This window comes from Grammomys surdaster, unplaced genomic scaffold, assembly GCF_004785775.1.
Source record: "Grammomys surdaster isolate TR1022 unplaced genomic scaffold, NIH_TR_1.0 194, whole genome shotgun sequence".
NCBI classification, from domain to species: domain Eukaryota; kingdom Metazoa; phylum Chordata; class Mammalia; order Rodentia; family Muridae; genus Grammomys; species Grammomys surdaster.
The window spans coordinates 11,355,742-11,375,471 of NW_021604639.1; the positions used below are offsets into that span (position 1 = coordinate 11,355,742).

Here is a 19,730-nt window from a genome sequence, read left to right on the forward strand (position 1 = left end):
CACACTTCATCCAACCACTTTTATTGAACAATAATGGTAAGAGAACCTTATTCTATACCAAAAGATATAACGGATGAGCAATTACTGGGTTTTATTGCTAGAGGCAAGAGTCTGTTCCAAAGATGAAAGAGGCAGAATCCAGTGCCTTTTTAAAATTGATTGCTATTACTATTCCATGCAAAAACATGGATTTCCTCAGAACTTGGGCCTAAGACTGACAGAAAGAAGGTGGCTTTTCTCGGTATAGAATGACTACTGAAAAATTCTCTATTTCTCTCTATTGTATGTGGGGTATTATCAGTATTGTTAAGATCTAGAATGTCAACCAGGAAAATTCAGTCTGAACACAAGACTTAGTATTTCACCCACAATGTACAGGATTCGCTTTTATTACTATAGGAAGGAATCCTGACCACTTTTCCTGCCTTGGCCAATGAATCTCATTCTCATATGCATGAAGTTTCACATTAGCTACTGTTTATCTTGTTTGCATTGCTCATTGCGAATCTCGTTACAGCATATATATATGAACGAATGCATATATATACATATATCGGTTTTTTCCTAAAGGTTCTCCAACTTTCTAAAAGATTTTATTTTATTTATTTGTGTGTGTCTGTGTGTGTGTCTGTATGTCTGTGTGTCTGTGTATGTACATACATATCTGAGTGCATGAGGAGGCCAGAAGAGGGTGTCGGATCCCCGGGAGCTGAAGCAACAGGCCATTGTGAGCTGCCTTATGTGGGTTCTAGGAACTAAACCCTAGTCCCAAGCTATCTCTCCAGGCCCCAACATAAACTTTTTAACAGCTTTGAGTGCTAATACTGGAGACAGTCATCCCAAAAAAAACACTGCTTGATGTGGGGGTACAAAGCCTGAGCCTTCCCCACTCTGATCTGTAAAGCCCCTGAGTGATATACACCTGGATGCAGGTAGACCTTGGAAAGTGCCAGTTGCTGCCCCAGAAAAACTATCCAAATGGCAAGATGCCATAAGAGTGGTATCCCAGTCCACCGGGTCAAGTTCTTGGAACCTGATGCTTCTGTGGCATGGTGCTCAGATAAAAGACAATCAGCATCAGTGTTCTGAGTTCCCAGAATTCCCTGTGCACCTTGAACTGTCTCTATTCGAGGGTGGTCGGTGAAAAGAGAAACATGGAGAACTGAGCCCATCCTAGAGTGACTGCAGAAGTGCCAGAAGACTAGCAAGGGTTACATCCACAGCTGGGATGCCAGAGACTAGCCTCCTGGTGCATCAGAGATCTTCTCTGGTGTTCAGAAGAAGACATCAAAAAGGACAACCAAAAAGAACACAAAGGAGCATCAATCTATCTACATTGATGATGGTGTTTCAGAGAAACAGGCAGAACTCTTTAAGGCCCAGGGCTAGGCATAACAAGGTGATAACTGGGCTGGTCACCAGCCTTTCCAGCCCCTTGCCTGCAGATCAATTGTAGGAAAGGTAGTCGATGAGCCGGGGAGGGATGTTCAACTTGGCAACTTTCTCTAGCCCTCGGACACCAGTGGCCTTCCTCAAGCTCACCCTGCAGAGCTGTGAGAGAGTAAGGGGTGTCTCTGTGGGGAAAAAGGATCAAGGAAATACATGAAAAAGGTTTCTAGAAGAAGCATACCCTGCAACCTGCGAAGGGGGAACTGGAAGAGCCCAAGAATTAGGATGAATCATATGTCATCTCTGAAAGGTCAGATAGCCAGGTACCAGCAGCAAGAAGCCAGGCAATAATGTTCTAGTGATATCCACAGGGATTCATCTCGTGGGGTTGGGTCCTTAGAGACAGGGGTCTTTTGTTTTGTAGGAGGAGTTGCTGGTTTGTTTTTGATACTATGTAGCAAATAGACTTAGCGAAGAAGTGACCAAAAGGCCCATTTGTCACATATCCAGCCAAGTCAGGCATGGGAGAAGGGTTTAATCCAGGGGAGGTGCTAGCAGCTAGCTCATGAACTCTAGGCTACAGGAACATAACAAGAGCTGATGCTTCAGCACAAATGGTCCCCAGAGACAGAAGTATTCTTAGTACATCCTAGTGTACTAAGGACAGGAACTCAGGCCTCAACTCAAAGTGGTCAGCATAAATTCAAGAACTAGCAAACTGGGGGCTCTGGATGAATGACAGTGGTTCCTGGCAGCATGGGATATGGGAGTATTTGCACAACAGAACCTGACTCACTTTCATAGTACTCAAAGCACTTAGCCGGGGCGCTGCTGCTCCATGTGTAGTCCGAGGGCTTCTTGCCCCTGTTGTCCCGGGCGTAGATGTTGCCTCCAAACTCTATGAGCATCTCGATGAGGTCGACATTCTTTACCTTGGCCGCATGATGAAGTGCAGTCTCGTGAAGTTTGGCTGCGTTCACATTGGCCCCTAGAGAACCACAGCAGAGAATGTCTGTCACCAAGAAGATCGAGTGGAACCAAGAGGAAGACTGACGTACACATCACCCTTTGTCAGAACACAAAAGCAATCCTCGCCCAGGAAACAGAATAACAGACTCCACTGTACCTTCTCAAAATTCAAGATTAATACTTATTTTTTCCTTATCAAAGTGAGGGATATATCATATATGTGATATACATAGTATATATAAAAGACATAATACACATGATATATATATATATATATATATACATTATATATACATCATATGTGATATATCCCCCAAAAGCAAAATACACACACATACACAGAGCAAAGTAAAAGGCTTCTTATGGGCTAAATGTCTGTTCTGAAGTACCCTGTAGTCTGTCCTCATAGGTCCCTAGATTTCCCGAGGCTCATCCTGTGGACACAAACACAGGTGACACAGCTGCTCTGCCCCAGGCATGTTGGGCTCAAAAACTAACTGACTGGATAAAAAATGATATCCCTTAGATATATTCTTTTGTACAGTGGGAGAGATAAAGAAGAAACGGACAATGTGCTTGAAAAGTTAGCTGTGAATTCAGCTCCACTCCCCTCATCTTTCTGGAGACATACAGAAAGTTTCACGGAATTAGAAGCTAGACACAGCATTCTAAGCCTATGGCCCCTGGTATTCCTAGGTCTCCCATCCAAGTTTAACCAGGTTTGGCCTGGTTTAGCTTCTGAGATTAAACCAGAGTGGGCATGTTCGGGGCAATATGGCTAAATTCAGCATTTTAAAATACATTAAAAAAAAAAAAAAAGATTTTGAGGCTGGTGAGATGGCCTAGCACAAGCACAGTGAACTGAGCTGGATCCCCAGAACCCACAAAGAGAGGAAAGGAAAGAACAAACGCCACAAAGCTACCTGTCCTCCACCTGCCATGCATGCGCTTTGGCACGCACACCTGAAGCCATATGCATACAACAACAATAAATTTAAAAATTAAGGTAAATGTTTAAAAATTTTAAATTTTGATTTAAAAAATGGTCTGTGTGAAATGTCCTTCTTGATACATAGCAATCACCAGTTCTATATATTGGTTTTCTAAGGCCTCAGAGCTTGTTTGGAAGAAGATGTTAATGTCTTTGAAGTCTTCTCTTGAACCAGTAAAGAGTTAATAGCTAACAATTAATAGGAAAAGGTTAAAGTATTTTAAAGAAACCAAGCAAATATCTTTGCATCCATAAATCACCCAAATTACAGTTTCAAACCATGGTCACAAAATCAGAGCTCTACCAGCGATGTGCCAGTGTTTAGTGTCATCCTAGGTGCTGGTCCACTGTTCATAGTTGGGAAACCCTCCTTTCTGCTTTAAAATCTGCTTAATCTTCTAAAGGAATTAAGAGCTGTGCTTATCCCAATGGCCATGATGTGATCCTGAGAACACTCTTTTCTGCTCCCCTGGCAGAATCCAGAGACCCCAAGTCACCAGGGACTGACCATTTCCTCCTAAAAGGAGAGGGCTTGAGTCACACTTAGGAGCTGCAGAGTGCCATGAATGGGCAGAAATGAAAACCTGACCAACACGCCCATCGTTCTCTTGCCTCAGCTGGTTTCCTTTTAACACCTGCTTATAGGAGCAAACTTTTCCAGATTGCTCTAATCATCATGCAAAACATGATTTGAAGTGAAAATCAAATTGTAGAGCTCACAGACTTTAGAGTCCAAGTGGCTTTTTTTTTTTAATTTATCCTTGCAATATTCTTGCAAGAGCAAATCAGGAAAGGATGTGATTTATTTTGATTTTAACAATGAAGAAAGCGAAAGGTTTCCTCAAGGTCGAAGAGAAAGAGAAAGTAGGAACGAACTATAACATCCACCCCTCCTTCCTTGCTGTTGGCTGCCATGGCTCCTCTGATATGTTTGGATTGTGAGTGACTCTTTCAAAGTGGCCTTTCCAAAGTAAACAGTAATATTTTCCCTACTCTGCACTTGGCATTTTTTGGGTGGATAGAAAGGGGGGGTCAATGAGGAGGGAAGCTGACTGGAAACATAGACCGAGTGTGCACACAGCAATATGTCTAGGCTCAACTAGTGCTGAATGAAAGTGGGAATAGTGAGAGACGGCCAACATCAACAGACTTCTTATTTGAAAACTGGAGCAGTAACTGAAGGAGAAGGAAGGAAGAATGTCAGGAGGGAGGGATTTTGTGGCACAATGGCCATTTCGTATCTTGGTCAAGCAGGGAGATGGTAAGACAACCAACTCCTTCTGCGAATTAAGAACTGTCAATTCCATACTTCAGAGAAAGAAGTCAAAACTGGCTCATTATCAAGATCTTCACTTCAAAACAAAATAGGATTAATGTGATCTGGAGTGAAACAGAAGCCAGCGGCTGCCTTAATACCCTAGCACACAGCTGAAAACAGCCACAATCCTGGACCATCAGAACAAATGACTCCGTGCCCAGGAACACAGGTTCTGCCAAGAAGATGGAAGTGTAAATAATTCTCATCTACTACCTCTGAACGCTTCCAGAGAGTTAAATATTTACTGTTAGTGATCAGGTGAAAAATTACTTAACCATAACAAGTGGACTTTGATCCTCACCACCTCTTCCTCTGCAAACACGGTCTAATTCCTTAACTCTGCCTCTCTACCTGCAAAATGACTACTTCACATACGAACTCAGATCTGCCAGCAGAGCCAGGACCTTTGTCGTCACCGCACAAGCACTTGCCGCACGTTTTTCCGGGAATGTGGCTCTCTTAGATTCTCCAACAGGCTTATGGGTCAGCCTCAGTAGTATAGAATCTCACTGATTTTGTAAAGCTTCTGTGAGTCCATAGGCCTATGCTACTTCTCTCTACTTCTATATAGGATGGAACTATTTCACAATTTTAAAAAAGTACTTCAAAGGAGAAAATAAAAAAGACAATCTTGTCAAGGAAGTCCATCAAAAATTAAAGTGGCATCTGGTCTACCTCTTCCTGACTCCTCTCTTCAACTCTGTTTTGGATCAAGGCTCAGGACCCTCTTTTCTCCTTTCTGGTACATTCTGCCCCAGACTACATCTGTTCTCAATGCTTAGTTGCTGCCACAGAGGAAGGAGACACACACACCCTTCCCCAAATTCTACTAATCCTTGATTTCCTAGATATATGGAAATTTCCCTTTAAAACTATAGAAAGTTGGGGTGGGGTGAGAAGACAGATCCACCCATAGCTCCAGAGTGGTACAGTCCCTTTCCTTCTACATTTGACAAAGCTGGAGTATAGTAATAAGACCTAGTTTAAGCCAATGGATCATCAGGGGAGGTACATTAGTGACACTTGCAAAGGAGACTTTGCTCTTCTGGAAAAGCTACAAAAGAGCCTTAAAGTGTAAAGTGCTGATGGACTGAGAAATGCTGTTCTCACAACTGCCTATAACTCCAGCTCGAGGGACCTGATACCCTCTTCTGGCTTCTGCAGGCACCCATATACATGTGTACACACAAATACACACAAACAGAGAGAGAGAGAGAGAGAGAGATGGAGAGAGAGAATATCAGATTAAACGGTAACTGTTTACCAGGCATTATATAAACAGTATTGAGAATATTCCCAACACATGGGACAACAGTTTTCATTTTTCCAGTTTTATAGATACAGAGGCCAAGGCCAAGGTCTCTCAGCATAGTGGAAGAACCAGTCTATCTGCTTCTGCTACCCAGCCATCTACTAGCATGGTTCAGGTTAAGTTATCCACTCAGGTAAACTTACAGTAGCTTGGGCAAACAGCAGCATACCTGCATTGAGCAACACTTTGACACAGTCCAAATGTTCCCGTGCACAGGCAACATGTAGAGGCGTCCCGAAATGACAATCATGGGCTTCCAGGTTGGCCCCAACGTCAATAAGAAGCCTCACGCATTCAGAACTCCCTTGAAATAAGTCGGGGGAAAGATGGAGATGTTCATGAATACACACACTGGAAATAGTAGCCATGACAAACAGCAGTTGAAAAGGTGGCCCTACAAGAAACCAAGGGGAAGGAGCCTATATCTCAATATACAAAGTGGCTGGTAACTCTGCATGGTCCTAAGAGATTCCAAAGGCATCTCCTCTCTCCCCTCAGGAACTCTTAGGACACTTGGTTGTGATAGAAAAGGCTCACGTCCACTTTCCTGCTGAGGACAGAAGATATGAGAAAACACTTGGACACAGGGAGCAAAGAGCATCCTGACCCTCATCTCAAAGTCCCCCTGTACCATGTCTGGGAGCATCTAGGCTGCATCCCAGCCAGTCTGCTGGATGAAGGAACCTCTCTCTGGCATTCTCCCTATTCAAGTTGCGCCCCCGCCCCAGCACCTCTTCCACTTTTTTTCTGTTCCTCCTCCTGTCAGGGCACATTTGGATCAAGGCTTGGGCCCTCTTCTCTTCTAATGGAGGGTCCACATGCCCAAACAACCTGACCCCATTATACTATCGCTGGCATTGAGGTTTTTGACCCAAATCTCTCCTTTTGGGTTTTTCCCTCCCTTAGGGGATCATAAGGAGAAGTATCCTAAAATGAAAAGTCTGGTCCACCATAGTTTAGGAGGAGGATATGCCACCTACCTCACAAATATTCATAAAAACTTCTTTAAGATCCACAACTGAGAATTCTCTGGGCTGCCCATACTTTGGGGTGGCCCGTTCTAATCTCTCCGTGGAGTGTTTGTTTTTAATTAGCTTTGATAAATGAACTTCTGCTTAACCTATTTGTCTCTAGAGAGATCCTCCTGGTGACTCCCCATATCCACACAGGCCAGCCTCCTTCACTGGGCTCTAAGCGCAGTGTACTCGGGCATGGTCCCTAACACACAGACTCACCGCTCATGCAGGCCTCATGTAGCGGGGATGCCGTGTACAAAGGAGGGTTGACTTTCGCCCCATAGGACAGCAAGAGCTTCACACACTCGATGCTGCCTGAGGCACAGGCATCACAAAGAGGGGTGCTGCCGTCAATGTTGCGCGCGTCCACCTCAAAGGACAGAAGAAGCAGATGTCAAAGGGTTAGGCAATTAAGTGCAATGACCCTTTGTAATCTTCACGCAGGTCCATCTTTGCAAAGATAATGTCTTAAAATTACCAGTTCGCTGGTCCGCACCAAGCCATGGGAGGGAGTTCAAAGAGCAAGGTGCATGGGTTAGGGTAGGAATGTAGAAGCCTCCTAAATATAGAAGTCTCTCATTGGAGGGTCTCTTCCCACCCAGGGCAGGCTAAACCTCAGCCTCACCCTCACTGCCACCCCCAAGCCAATGATAAACATAGGGCAGAAAAGGAGCGCCTGAGGCTAGGGGAGCAAGTTTCAAGACGGATTTTAAGTTGAGCTTTGACTAAAAAGAAATGCTCCAGACTGCTCAGCATGCCTCATGGAAAATTATAGGGCAGGAAGAAGCCAACACCCTAGACTGGGAAAAGCGCACTTAAAACTTATCCAAGTTAGGCTTCTAAGCGAGTACACACTGAAAACTGTGAAAGTTGCTCCATCCCAAGCTTTGGGGACGGGTAGATGGTGTGCTGTGTTCACTCTGCACTCAGATGGTGAGTTCCGAGACCAGGGTCCTGTATTCTCCACAGGCACAGAGGGCAGTACAGATGCCACCAGCTCTGCTAAGCAGGCAGATAGTCTGCAGAATGGAAACCACCAGCAGCGAAAACTAACTGTGCAGTGAACGTGCACACTGGCGAGGGCAGCCAGGTCACAAGTTTGTTTTGTTACCTTTTTTCTCCACCTCACCCCAGCGGTTTTGCCAGCACCTCACACTGTATATCCTGGAGTTAAGAACTCTGTAAAACCTACACAGCGATTCCTTCCATAACACTTCTTAAAGTAACAGACCACCTTTTAGCACTTAATCATCTTTTAATAAAAAGGACAACTGATCGAACTTCTTAAAAAAACAAAAAAGCAAAAACAACCAAACCTACAGAGCAGCTGTTCAGCCCCGGGGCCCAACTGCTCACAGAAGAGTCTACCTGGTCATCTCAGAGGGGAGCTATGCTAACCCACTTTGATAAAAGTGCCCCATCCATGAACCCGCTCTGGTCCACAGCAACCATCCCACCCCCTCCCATGGCTTTCAGCACCCTAAGCAGCCTGTCTGTCTACATCCTTGCACTCCTTAAGAGTCTTTTCTTTTCTCTAGTGTTCTCCTAAGCCTGTCCCACCAACCCCTATGGCTGCCACTAGGTGGCTGTCAATGCTGAATGGTCACCCACCTGGGCACCAGCTGCCAGCAGCAGCTGCACACACTGGGCCTGGCCCTGCAGACTCGCTGCATGAAGGGGTGTGATGGAGTCCACAGTGACCTGGTTAACGCATGCTCCACTGGCAATCAGCTGCTGAAGCTGTAGGCTCTCACCCCGCTGAGCTGCCTCGTGCACGGGGGTACGCTCCACCCAGAAACCTAAAGAGGAAACAGAACCCTTACTAAGACCCTTCTGCTTCCATCAAAACAAAGGAATCCAAATGAGGTTCTGGGGCCCACTGGCAGCCAAGACACCATATGTGACCATGTAATTGGTCCCAGTGCTCCTATTAAAATCCATAAGCAATCCCCACTAGCTGGAGGGTGGAGCTCAAAGTTCTTGCCAGGGCATATAAGGGTGTCTGCATTATGAATCTGGTTCATAGCCGGGCGGTGGTGGCGCACGCCTTTAATCCCAGCACTCGGGAGGCAGAGGCAGGCGGATTTCTGAGTTCGAGGCCAGCCTGGTCTACAGAGTGAGTTCCAGGACAGCCCGGGCTATACAGAGAAACCCTGTCTCGAAAAAAAACCAAAAAAAAAAAAAAAAAAAAAAAAAAAAAAAAAAAAAATGAATCTGGTTCATACTGTGAGCCCATCTCTCGCCCCTGATCCCTTACAGCCATATGCTCTATAGTACAGCAGTTTCACGAGTGTACCTCTGTATGCTCTAGCTTATTACCAAGAGGGATGTGCCCCATAAGTAGCAATATACAGTTTGAGGGGGTAGTGAAAAATAGCAAATTAGCAGCTTAAAGTCAATAGAAGTGAAAAACCCCAAGTAAGAGAAGTTTCATGAAACTTTTAAAAAGAAGATAAGGTAAATCTTAGGTTTGTATTGGGGTGGTGGGGAGAGAAAAGGAGGAGAGAAGGGGAGAGAGGAGGAGAGGAGAAGAGTCCACTAGAACCAGAACGGTCCCTGAGGTGGAGCTAATGTGTCATGTGCAGTTCCTGCCATATAGATACTCAGCAGCTTATCTACATGGAATCAGCACTCTCCACTTCCATATACGAAGATGTGTAAGACGCAATAACAGGTAGCTCCTAGTGAGGAGCAAGGTGAATGCCACAAAAACTCAAAGCACCACAAGGGCAGCAATGGAAGAACATTGCCAGTGATGAGAATTCAGAAGCAAAATCTCCCAAGTAACCTGGCAAGTACATGGAAGTATCACAGAGGTCGCAGGTCAAGCTTGGCTAATTCAGTACTGTGTTCCCAGCACCTAGTACACACCCATAGTTTATGGCTGAACAAATTGCTTGTGTTCACCTAGAAGCTGGATAATTGGATAAATGGATGAATGGATGGATGAATAGATGGATGAATGGATAGAACTGCTAAAATGAATTATAATTATATAAAACATACAATTTGAAAAAGACAAGCAACCTTTTTTCCCTTTATATGATCTATCTTTAGAAGAAATACAATTACCGGTAACCACATTTTCCAGTAGAACGAGTATCGGCTGCAATAGTCCTGACTTCGATAAGACAGAAATCAGAAGCAGCAAATGTGATAGCCAAAAGTAGAGAGGCAAAGGAAGCAGAGGAGGAGCAGGAGGAGAGGGGGGAGAGGTTTCAGTCCAAAGGGCACAATCAACAGAGTTCAAAAATAATCCATAAAATGGATGAAAATATTTGCAAGTTACATATCTGATAAAAGATTAATATCAAGAATATATAAATAACTTCTACAATTCAACAACATAAAAAACAATCAAAGTTTAAAATGGGCAAAGGGTTTAACAGAAAGAGATATACAAATGGTTAACAAACATGAAAAGACTGTCAACATCACTAATCATTAAAGAAATGAAAACTCAAATTTCAATGAGATGCTTCTTCATACCTATATGTTGTATAACAGTTTTCTCTGAGAGAAAACATTCAGTCTTGGAGGGAAACTCATTAAGACTCTGCAAGTTATGGATGTTCTAAGGGGAGGTGAAACATTCCATTCTTCAAGGATAAAAACCAGGAAACAAATAACTCAATAGCATCAGGAAGTCCCTGAAACTGGCCAGATTCATACATACATAAATATTAAAGGCTGATGAAAGACACTCTCAAATAAGCCAAGCCTAGAAGCGGCTCATACCAACTGAGCTGCCTATGAAGGACACTCTCCTGTGTGCAGCTGCTTACAAGTTGTACAGTGAACTCCAGCTTTCCAGTGCTATCACCCATGCTAGGGTGGACATGAAGCTGTCTTTGAGTTGTCTCTGATTCTGTAAGTAATCCTTCACCCATACTCCTGTAAGTAAACACAACAAATATAAAAACAATACAAGCAAGTGTTCATCAAGAAATGAGTGGATAAGCAAAATGTGGTATATAAACATTAGCTTTACGTAGAGAGAAAATGGGAGCAGGCACTACAACGTGAATAAACCTTGAAAACATTATGTTAAATGAAATAAGCCAGTCGCTAAAGGCCGTATGCTATATGATTCCACTCACACAAGGCACCTAAAGTAAACACAATTGTAGGGACAGAGAGCAAGGTGATGGGACTGAGGAGCATGGAGTTATCCTCTAATGGGTCTAGGAGGTCAGTTTTGCAGGATGAAGAGTTCTATGGGTGAAGGGTGATGACTGATGTGCTAAATGTGCAATGTAATGACATTGAACTCTACAGCTGAAAACATTAAGATGGTAACTTCTATGCTCTTTATTCAAGTGTTTAGAAGAGAGCTAGAGAGATGGATCAGCTGTTAAGAGTGTTGGCTGCTCTTCCAGGAGACCTGGGCTCAATTCCTAGCACCCACGTTGACATTCCATCCATAACCATTTGCTAACTCCAGCCCTGAAGGATCCAGTTCCCTCTTCTGGCCTCTGATGCCACTGAAGACATGTGGTACACAAACACATCTGCAGGCCAAACACCCATAGGCATAAAATGTTTTTAAATTTTTGAAAAGTAACTGTATTGGTTCCTTTTCTCGCTGCTACAACAAAACACACGACAGATGCTACTTAAGGGAGGAAGACTTTAACTGGGCTCAGAGCAAGAGATGAAATCCATCATGGCAGGGAAGGCATGCATTGGGAGCAGGAGGCAGCTCGCATACTGAGTTCACAGTCAGAAAACAGAGAGAGAGGAACACCAAGGTTCAGATCACTTCCTGCTTTTTTATTCCATCTGGGACCACAGCTTGTGGACTGGAGTCACCCACATTCCTTCGGGTCTTCCCTCCTTAGTTGTACCTTTCTGGAAAGGCTCTCCCAGAAATACACAGAGGAGTATCTCCCAGGTTATTCCAAGTCTAAGTAAGAAATAGTAGTCCTTCAGTAACAAGAAGCCAGAGAAGAACATGCTCACTGACATCAGAAAGAAAGATAGCTTTATGGCAAGGAAGGGTATTAGTCACCTAGGCTGTGTCTGATACTCCTAACCACTGAATGCCTCCTCTAGGGTTATAAATCAGGGAGGAATGAGACATTCTCGTCATAAAGAACAGTAGCAATCAGTAGAAAAGATAATGGAAGAAGAAGGAGAAGATACAATGTGAATATGAGCCTTAAATAGATTCCTGAAAAGTATGCATAGAAAATACAGTCAATTGGGAAACTGCTGGTCAGGCTTCACTTCAGCCTGATCCAATCTAGTGCCAAGAGCCCAGTTATGAAATTGCCCCATTTCTGAATCTCAACATTATGCCCTTGAGGATAGTGCTGCATTGGAAACCTGATCCCCTGCACTGTTTTAGCAAGCTCCCTCTGGGGCTGGGGCTCAGTCTTCACTATATAATTGCTCTCTCATTACCAGCCAGCTCCCAGCTCCCTTCCTCCTCACATAGTCAAATAATAAGATGGCCATGTGGGACCTCGATCACAGTCTTCCAGTGACTTCTATCTTGTGTGTGTGTGCTACTTGCTGGTTCACGTGTACATATGTGCACATGTATGTCAGGCCAGAGGTCAATTCCCTGTGTCTTCCTTATCTGTGTTTTCTATTGCCTTATGAGATGGAGTCTTCTCAGTGAACCTGGAGTTCACCAACCAGGCCAGACTGACTGGCCAACAAGCCCCGGAGAATATTCTATCATGTCTTAATAAACCTTAACCAACTCAATAAACTCCGTACTGACTCCTCTTCAAAGTCTTTTCTTCAACACTCTCTAGTATCCCTGCTTCACCGTAGTGGGGAATCTCTGCTCCACTGGCATCAATGTCTCTGGCTCCCACTGTCCTTGGCAGACTGAGTTCCTACCCTGTTTATCTACTCAGTTCCTGGTCCTCTGAGGTGGAGCCCACACTCTTTACAGATGGTGAGGCAGAGCCAGCTGCAGAGAGCCTCCAGCAGGGACTCTCCTGGCCTGGCAGCTACGGTGTGAGTATTCATACCAGGACAACCAACAAAACAGTTTCTTGACCTGCTTCCTCCCTGATGGTTTATTAGCATCTTACTTAATTACAGAGGGCAGAGACCTGCTGCATGAGCTCAAGACGTAGGTGTATCGCCCAGGCCCAGCTACTCTCCGAGAAAACTAGGATTATGGCTGCCCTTCCTCAGCCTGCTCAGTGCAGAGCAAGCCAACTTTCCAGAGACCCTCGTCCACAATATATTATAGACATGTCCAGTGGTGGGCTGGACTAGACCTTAACTTTGACAGGGATCGTGGCTATGACTACTGAAGCTGCCTCTCTCCAGCCCAGTCATCTCTCAGTAGTAAGCAGGCCCACTCCAAAAAAAAAAAAAAAAAGCATCTTCAACCCCCCCCAAGGACATATTCAGGGCAAAGTGGTCCATCATTGTGACTGTGAATGGGGGGGGTCAAACCTCAGGGATGCCTTCTTCGATGTGATATGAATTGGCACTCTTATTCCAAGTAAGTCATTGAAGGGGATCTGAAGGTTAGAGATGAAGCTCAGTTGGTAGAGAGCTTGACTGCCTGCACAAAGCCTGGGCTTGATCCCCAGCATAGCAGAAAACAGGGTGTACTTGGATCTAGAGAGATGCCTCAGTGGTTAAGAGAACATAGTACTCTTTCAGAGGACCTGAGTCTGGTTCCCAAGTGTCTGATAACTGCCTTTAACTCCAAGCACACACTTGTAATCCCAACAATTGAGAGGAAGAGGCAAATGGATCTCTGTGAGTTCCAGGCCAGCCTCGTCTACAGAGCTAGTACCCAGGACAGTCAGAGCTGTTGCACAGACAAGCCCTATCTAGAAAAACAATCAAACAAATGAAGATAAATAAATATAGACACAGGAGGGGCCAGCCACACATGCTGGGACACAACCAGGGAAGAACTGTGAATGCTTATGAATGGAAACAAGATGCTGCAAAGAATCCTTCAAGACACATTTATCTTTATTTAGCTCTCGAGGAAAAGTTCAAGGTCCTGAGTGATTTATCCCCAGAGTCTTGGAAAACTAAGATCTGTGCCCTTAACAATGAATTCTGGAGCTGAGGACTTCAGAGATACTACACAACTGACACACCAGGATGGAGAGCCAAGTGTGTGACCCCGTTACCTTTCCAAACCTCCTTACAAAGGCAGTAAAGGAGTGGCAGGGGTGGAGGAGCCCAGCCTCTTCCTCTTCTGGGGTTATCTGTATACACTTGAGGGTTTACCCTCCTCCTCACTGTACGGATGGCAGTGCCTGTTCTTCAGGATCCTATGACCAGTAAACACAGTATGTGTGCTCCAGAATGGCCCCCAAGTAAACACTTAACAAGTATTATTGATCATTATCATCCAGCTTCAATTGTACAGTCTGTATTTAAATTTTAACAGACCCTAAATTGACAGGCACTTTGACTTCCAAGAGAAAACTAGATCTCTTTACTTGTAGAAATCATTACTTTAAATTTGGGCTGCTTTTTGTTAATTTTTAAGATAGTTCTCAAGCATATCTTTTTAAATGTTTTAATTACTAATTTCCTAAATAGTCTATGACAAAACAAAAACATAAATAAAACAAAATAAAACACTATGCAAATAACCCATGGTGTGACTTTAAAAGGCACTCATGTAAAGGGGGTGGGGGGACAATAATTACCATTAATATTTTTTAAAAAACATTCAATGAGGTTAAAAAAAACGAAATGTTTGCCTTCAAAGAGGGACAGGGAACAGCAACTTGAAAGGACCAAGTAAGGAAAAGAAAGTGAAAGACAGTAAGGGAAAGTGAAACAGACTGCAACTAAGTAAAAGAACCAGGAAGCTGGCTGGCACAGGCACAGAACCAGTGAGTCCTCAGTGAGTCCTCGCCACTGCAGACCCTACTGAAACAGAAGCTCACTTAGAACAGGTATCTCCTTCCCTTCCTTCCTGTCCCCTCACTCACTCAGTAATTTGAGGCCTGCCTTTAGTCACCCTAAAATGTGTATTAAGTGAGGGTACACTCCCTTAGTTCCCACAGCCCGACCACAAAACACAGTGAGTCTGGGCTTCATGCCACAACGCCCTGCTCTCTCATCCTGTCTTGTCTTGTTTGTTTTTTATTTTTCTGAGAGAAGTTCTTGGTATCAGCCTGGGCTGGCTTTAAATTCACAAGCCTCCTATCTGGGCCACCCAGCAGCTGAGATTACCAGTAAGAACCTCCAGGCCTGGCTTATCTTCTTTGTTCCTGTTGAAGAACTTCAGAAAAGGGTTTTCATTTGAAACCAGCCACCTTAGTTTTCTTGTGAAGGAGGTGACTTTTCACAGGGCCATGTTGCTGGAGAAGATAATGTGCTGTTTTGCTCATAAATGTGTTTATTACTTACTATTATTTCCTTTGAAACCTTTTCAGCCTCAATAAGCTTTCAAGCTTATTTGTCAGGTTCTCTTTGAATTCCTATTTTAGAGTAAATTTTCCTTCTAACCATTCAAAGTATCACTCTAAGCCTTGAAAAGCATCCTGAATCCTTGCTAAGACTGAGTGTGCCACAGGGATAAAAAATGGTAAAGCCTGGGGGTTCCTAATGGCACATGGAAGATCTTTTCCGTCCTTTCTCTCCAAAGATGTCATGAAATCGAGAGAAGAGGAATATAGCTACATAAGTAAACAAAAGCAATCTAAAAGTGGTATGCATAAATATTCCAGTTACCATACCGCAGGAATATAGAATGACAAGTCAGAATGTTACACAGTTCAAGTTCCCTGTGGTGGCTTCCACTTTTATTGGGAACAGTGATACTGTTTTGGATCCAACACCTTCAGCTTATTCATTTAGGCCAGAAATACAAATACCTATCTTCTGAAGAACAGCAGGTAGATCATAATTCAAGGCAGTGTACCGTATAGACCATGACATGTTTCAAGGCACAGGCCAAGAAGATTTTGTACTTTTCCACCACCTGGCCCCTCTTACCCTCTCCCCTTGTAAAACATGCTATAAAAGAGCATTTCATGTTCAAAAAAAAAAAAAAAAAGAAATACAAATACCAGCAAGGGCACCTTTTAGAGATGCATATTAAATTTTTAAAATTACAATGTCAAAAATATCCAAGAACCCTAACATGTATGTACCCGCTAATCAAGAATATGATTTTCTTTCTTTGTTTTTTGTTTTTTGTTTTTTTTGGTTTTTCTGGTTTTTCGAGACAGGGTTTCTCTGTATAGCCTTTGCTGTCCTAGAACTCACTCTGTAGACCAGGCTGGCCTCGAACTCAGAAATCCGCCTGCCTCCGCCTTCCAAGTGCTGGGATTAAAGGCATGTGCCACCACTGCCCGGCAAGAATATGATTTTCTTCTTCACAAGCTATGCAGAAAATATACTCGGGAGTGGTGTTTTTTAAAATATTTAGAGACAAGATTGTGACATACAGCTGGGCGGTGGTGGCGCACACCTTTAATCTCAGCACTTGGGAGGCAGAGACAGGAGGATTTCTGAGTTCGAGGCCAGCCTGGTCTACCAAGTGAGTTCCAGAACAGCCCGGGCTACACAGAGAAACCCTGTCTCGAAAAAAAAACCAAAAAAAAAAAAAAAAACCAAAAAAAAAAACAAAAAAAAAGATTGTGACATACAGCTTAGGTATGTAAGCTTTGGCCTAGAACTCATGTTACTACTATCTCTGCTTTCCGAGGGGTATGCTTACAGGTAAGTGCCCCCATCCCTAGCTCTGATGCCACTTCATATTCATGAGAATCAAATACTGACCAGGCTATCAGGGTCAAAGTCTTGTGCCAACCTAGGATGCCAAAAAACAAAAAAACCCCAGGTGCTTATTAAAGAGTCTTTGATAATTCTGAAGGTGTTTGTTTTGCAGAAATCAATTAAAATATCTGCCTTGTTGTGACTGCAATTTTCCAGTCAGCTAAATTAACTCGATTTTCTTTACACTACTTTTTAAACTCATGTAAAGAAACATTTTGGATTTCTTTTTCTTTTCAAGCTATCTAAGTACAATGTCATTGTCCTTTCTATTTACATATTATTTTGTAAATAAGGGAAAAAAGTTACTTCTCCAAAGAATTCTCCTTTGTCTTTGAATCCATTTTATGGATTACGACAGCCCCAAAGGTACAGAGAACACTTCTTTAGCACCAGGTAGGTCCCAGTGTTGGGCCATGACCTCATTCTGAAGCAGACTCCCTGGTTGCAGCTGGGTGTATGTATAGGATGTTGTAATCCCCGCAAGCAATACACTGTACCAAACGCCTGGGAGGTGGTGTAGTGACAACAGTGGGCTCCTGATGAGGCTGCCAGTGTGTCCAATGCACACTTCACAGACTCTGCCGCTGAATTGAGCAACGACCCCCGCATGCTCCCTTAAAGTGAACAGTGCCCTGGTAGACTGGCGGCCCTGAATCCCATACCTGGTGCATCACATAGAAGACCAGCCCCACTGCACCGGGCAGGAACAAGGTGGCAGACATTAAACACCGGTCTGAGATGACCAGGATCACCCGAACCCTACTCGAATCACTACATCCCACCCCAACGCTTCTGACCACAAACTCGGAACGGCGCGCGAAGCCCGTCTCCGGGACAAAGGCCACCCGTGGGCTTGCTCTGTCTCCAAGAGCTGGGCTGCTGGTCCTGACTCCAGCCTCGGTGTGGTGCCCTTGGCCGTTGCGGCGCGAAGCACGTACCCACATCTCCCAGGAAGCAGCCATCCCCGGCGCGCGGCTCCATGCGGCTCGCGGGCTGGGCGCCCCTGCCTACGGGCCTTGTGACTCCGAGCGCTGGGACCTGAGCCCGGACCTAAGCTGGGACGTAAGCCGGGACCTGAGCCGGGACCTACCCCGGAGCGCAGGCCGGTGGGCGGGGCCTGACTGCTACCATGGCCACCGCTGGGAGTTGTAGTTTCTGTATCCGCCGCGTGCCACCTGAGCGTCCCCACTCCGCTGTCACCGCCGAAGGGTCACATGCAAAACAGAAGAGTGCAAAATGTGCGTCCGTGTTGACACGTGTGAATATGTCCATTAACAAGTCCTGTGTTTAGAAGAAAAGCTTAAATCCTGATGTCCAATCTAAAAGATAAGTTCGTGTGCAAAATGTACCTAGCTGCCAAAACTGGCCTCCTGTGATTTACACTGATACCACTGAACAAAGCATCCAGTCCCTTCTTCATGCCTTGACTTTCAAGAAGAGCGCTTCACCGAAGATGGTGATCAAAATGCCTGATTCTTCCATTTTTTTCAAAAATAAATCATAACTTTCAAACAGTTGATATTCATTAAAGAAAACCACGTTTCTCAGTGGATAGTTTTAATCCGGTGTCTCACTCAACCAGTTTAACAGAAGGAAGCTGGAACGCCATGAGCGACCTAGCAGAAAGGAGAAACCGGTCTTCCCAGGGGGGTTCCAAGTCAACCAAAAAGTGAGATACTTGGGAGATACTTTCACCTTGACCTGTGCAGAGGCTCAGAGTGGAAACACATTGTGACTCGAACATGAAAAAGTCAGAATCACTGGAAACAGCACTGGAAGTCATCCTTTGAGGTAAGGATCCTTGGATGACGTGAAACTTTATCTGCACCTTGGACCCCAGGTACTGTATTTAGGAGGCCTTGAATGGTATCTGTTGGGAACCCAAACTGCTGGGGGAACCTGGTTAAAAATTCCAAATCTTTTAGTAAAAGTAGTCATATCTTTTTGGCCATTTGTCTATCAAATTTTGGCTCTTGTAGTTTTGTTTTGGTTTTGTTTTGGTTTGTGGGGAGTAGGGAGGGCACATTTTGGTTTCTCTTTGTTATGATGTCTATGTGAGTGTATGTGTGCATGTGTGTTTGCAGGTCGGAGGACACAGTCCTTGTTAGTCCTTCCTTAAGGACCTTCCGATTTGTCTGCAACCGGGTCTCCTGTTCACTCCTGCAAACGGAGGGCCTGTGAGCTTTCAGGGAGCCGTCCACCTCTGCCTCCCGTCTAGGCGCAGGAGTGCTGGGATTGTGAATGACAGCTCACACTGCCCAGCCTTAACTTGAGTTCTGAGGATCCAGGCTCAGGTCCTCTCAGATGACTCAGCAAGCTGCTGCCACGGAGCCATCTCCCAGCTCTTTTGCATGTTTCTTTGCAAGTTTTCTACATTTTTAGGTAGATATAATAGGCTTTTATTTTCACATATTTGCAGTGGAATTCTGTATTCCTTCTTGTCTGTGTGGTATGTCTGCATGTTTATACTTTCTTCGGCGTTTCTTCCATGACACATATTCTGCAAATCCAAATATAGGCTACATTGAACATATATGAATATATACATGTATACTGTACATGCATTGTGTAAATGTTTTGCCACATGTTTCTTAATCATTTGCTTATTACTTGCTTGTAGCGTTTTTCCTTTATTCTGATGCTTGACTTTAGTATTTATTGAAGTGCTTACGTATTCAAAAGTACATTCTCTAAAATTAGCTCTCCTTGTCTTAGGGTTTTATGGCTGAGAACAGGCATCATGATCAAGGCAACTCTTATAAGGACAACATTTCATTGGGGCTGCTCATAGGTTCAAAGCTCCAGTCCATTATCATCAAGGTGGGAGCATGGCAGCATCCAGGCAGGCATGGCACAAGAGGAGTTGAGAGTTCATCATTCTGTTTCAAAGGCAAACAGGAGAAGACTGGCTTTTAGGCAACTAGGATGAGGGTTTTAAAGCCCAAGCCCACAGAGGCACACCTACTCCAACAAGGCCACACCTACTCCAACAAGGCCACACCT

At 44.3% G+C, this 19,730-nt stretch overlaps 1 protein-coding gene across 1 annotated transcript; it reads right to left on the reverse strand.

The window, feature by feature from the left end:
* Asb13 (ankyrin repeat and SOCS box containing 13) lies at window positions 1–17,815 on the reverse strand. The gene is made up of 6 exons (XM_028769907.1): window positions 17,666–17,815; window positions 8,607–8,794; window positions 7,215–7,365; window positions 6,149–6,283; window positions 2,186–2,377; window positions 1–1,574 (listed from the first exon to the last, which is right to left on the reverse strand). Exons 1-6 carry the CDS (start codon window positions 17,706–17,708, stop codon window positions 1,447–1,449), a joined length of 837 nt encoding a protein of 278 aa, XP_028625740.1. The 5' UTR covers window positions 17,709–17,815; the 3' UTR covers window positions 1–1,446.
* Window positions 17,816–19,730: the final 1,915 nt, after the last annotated feature.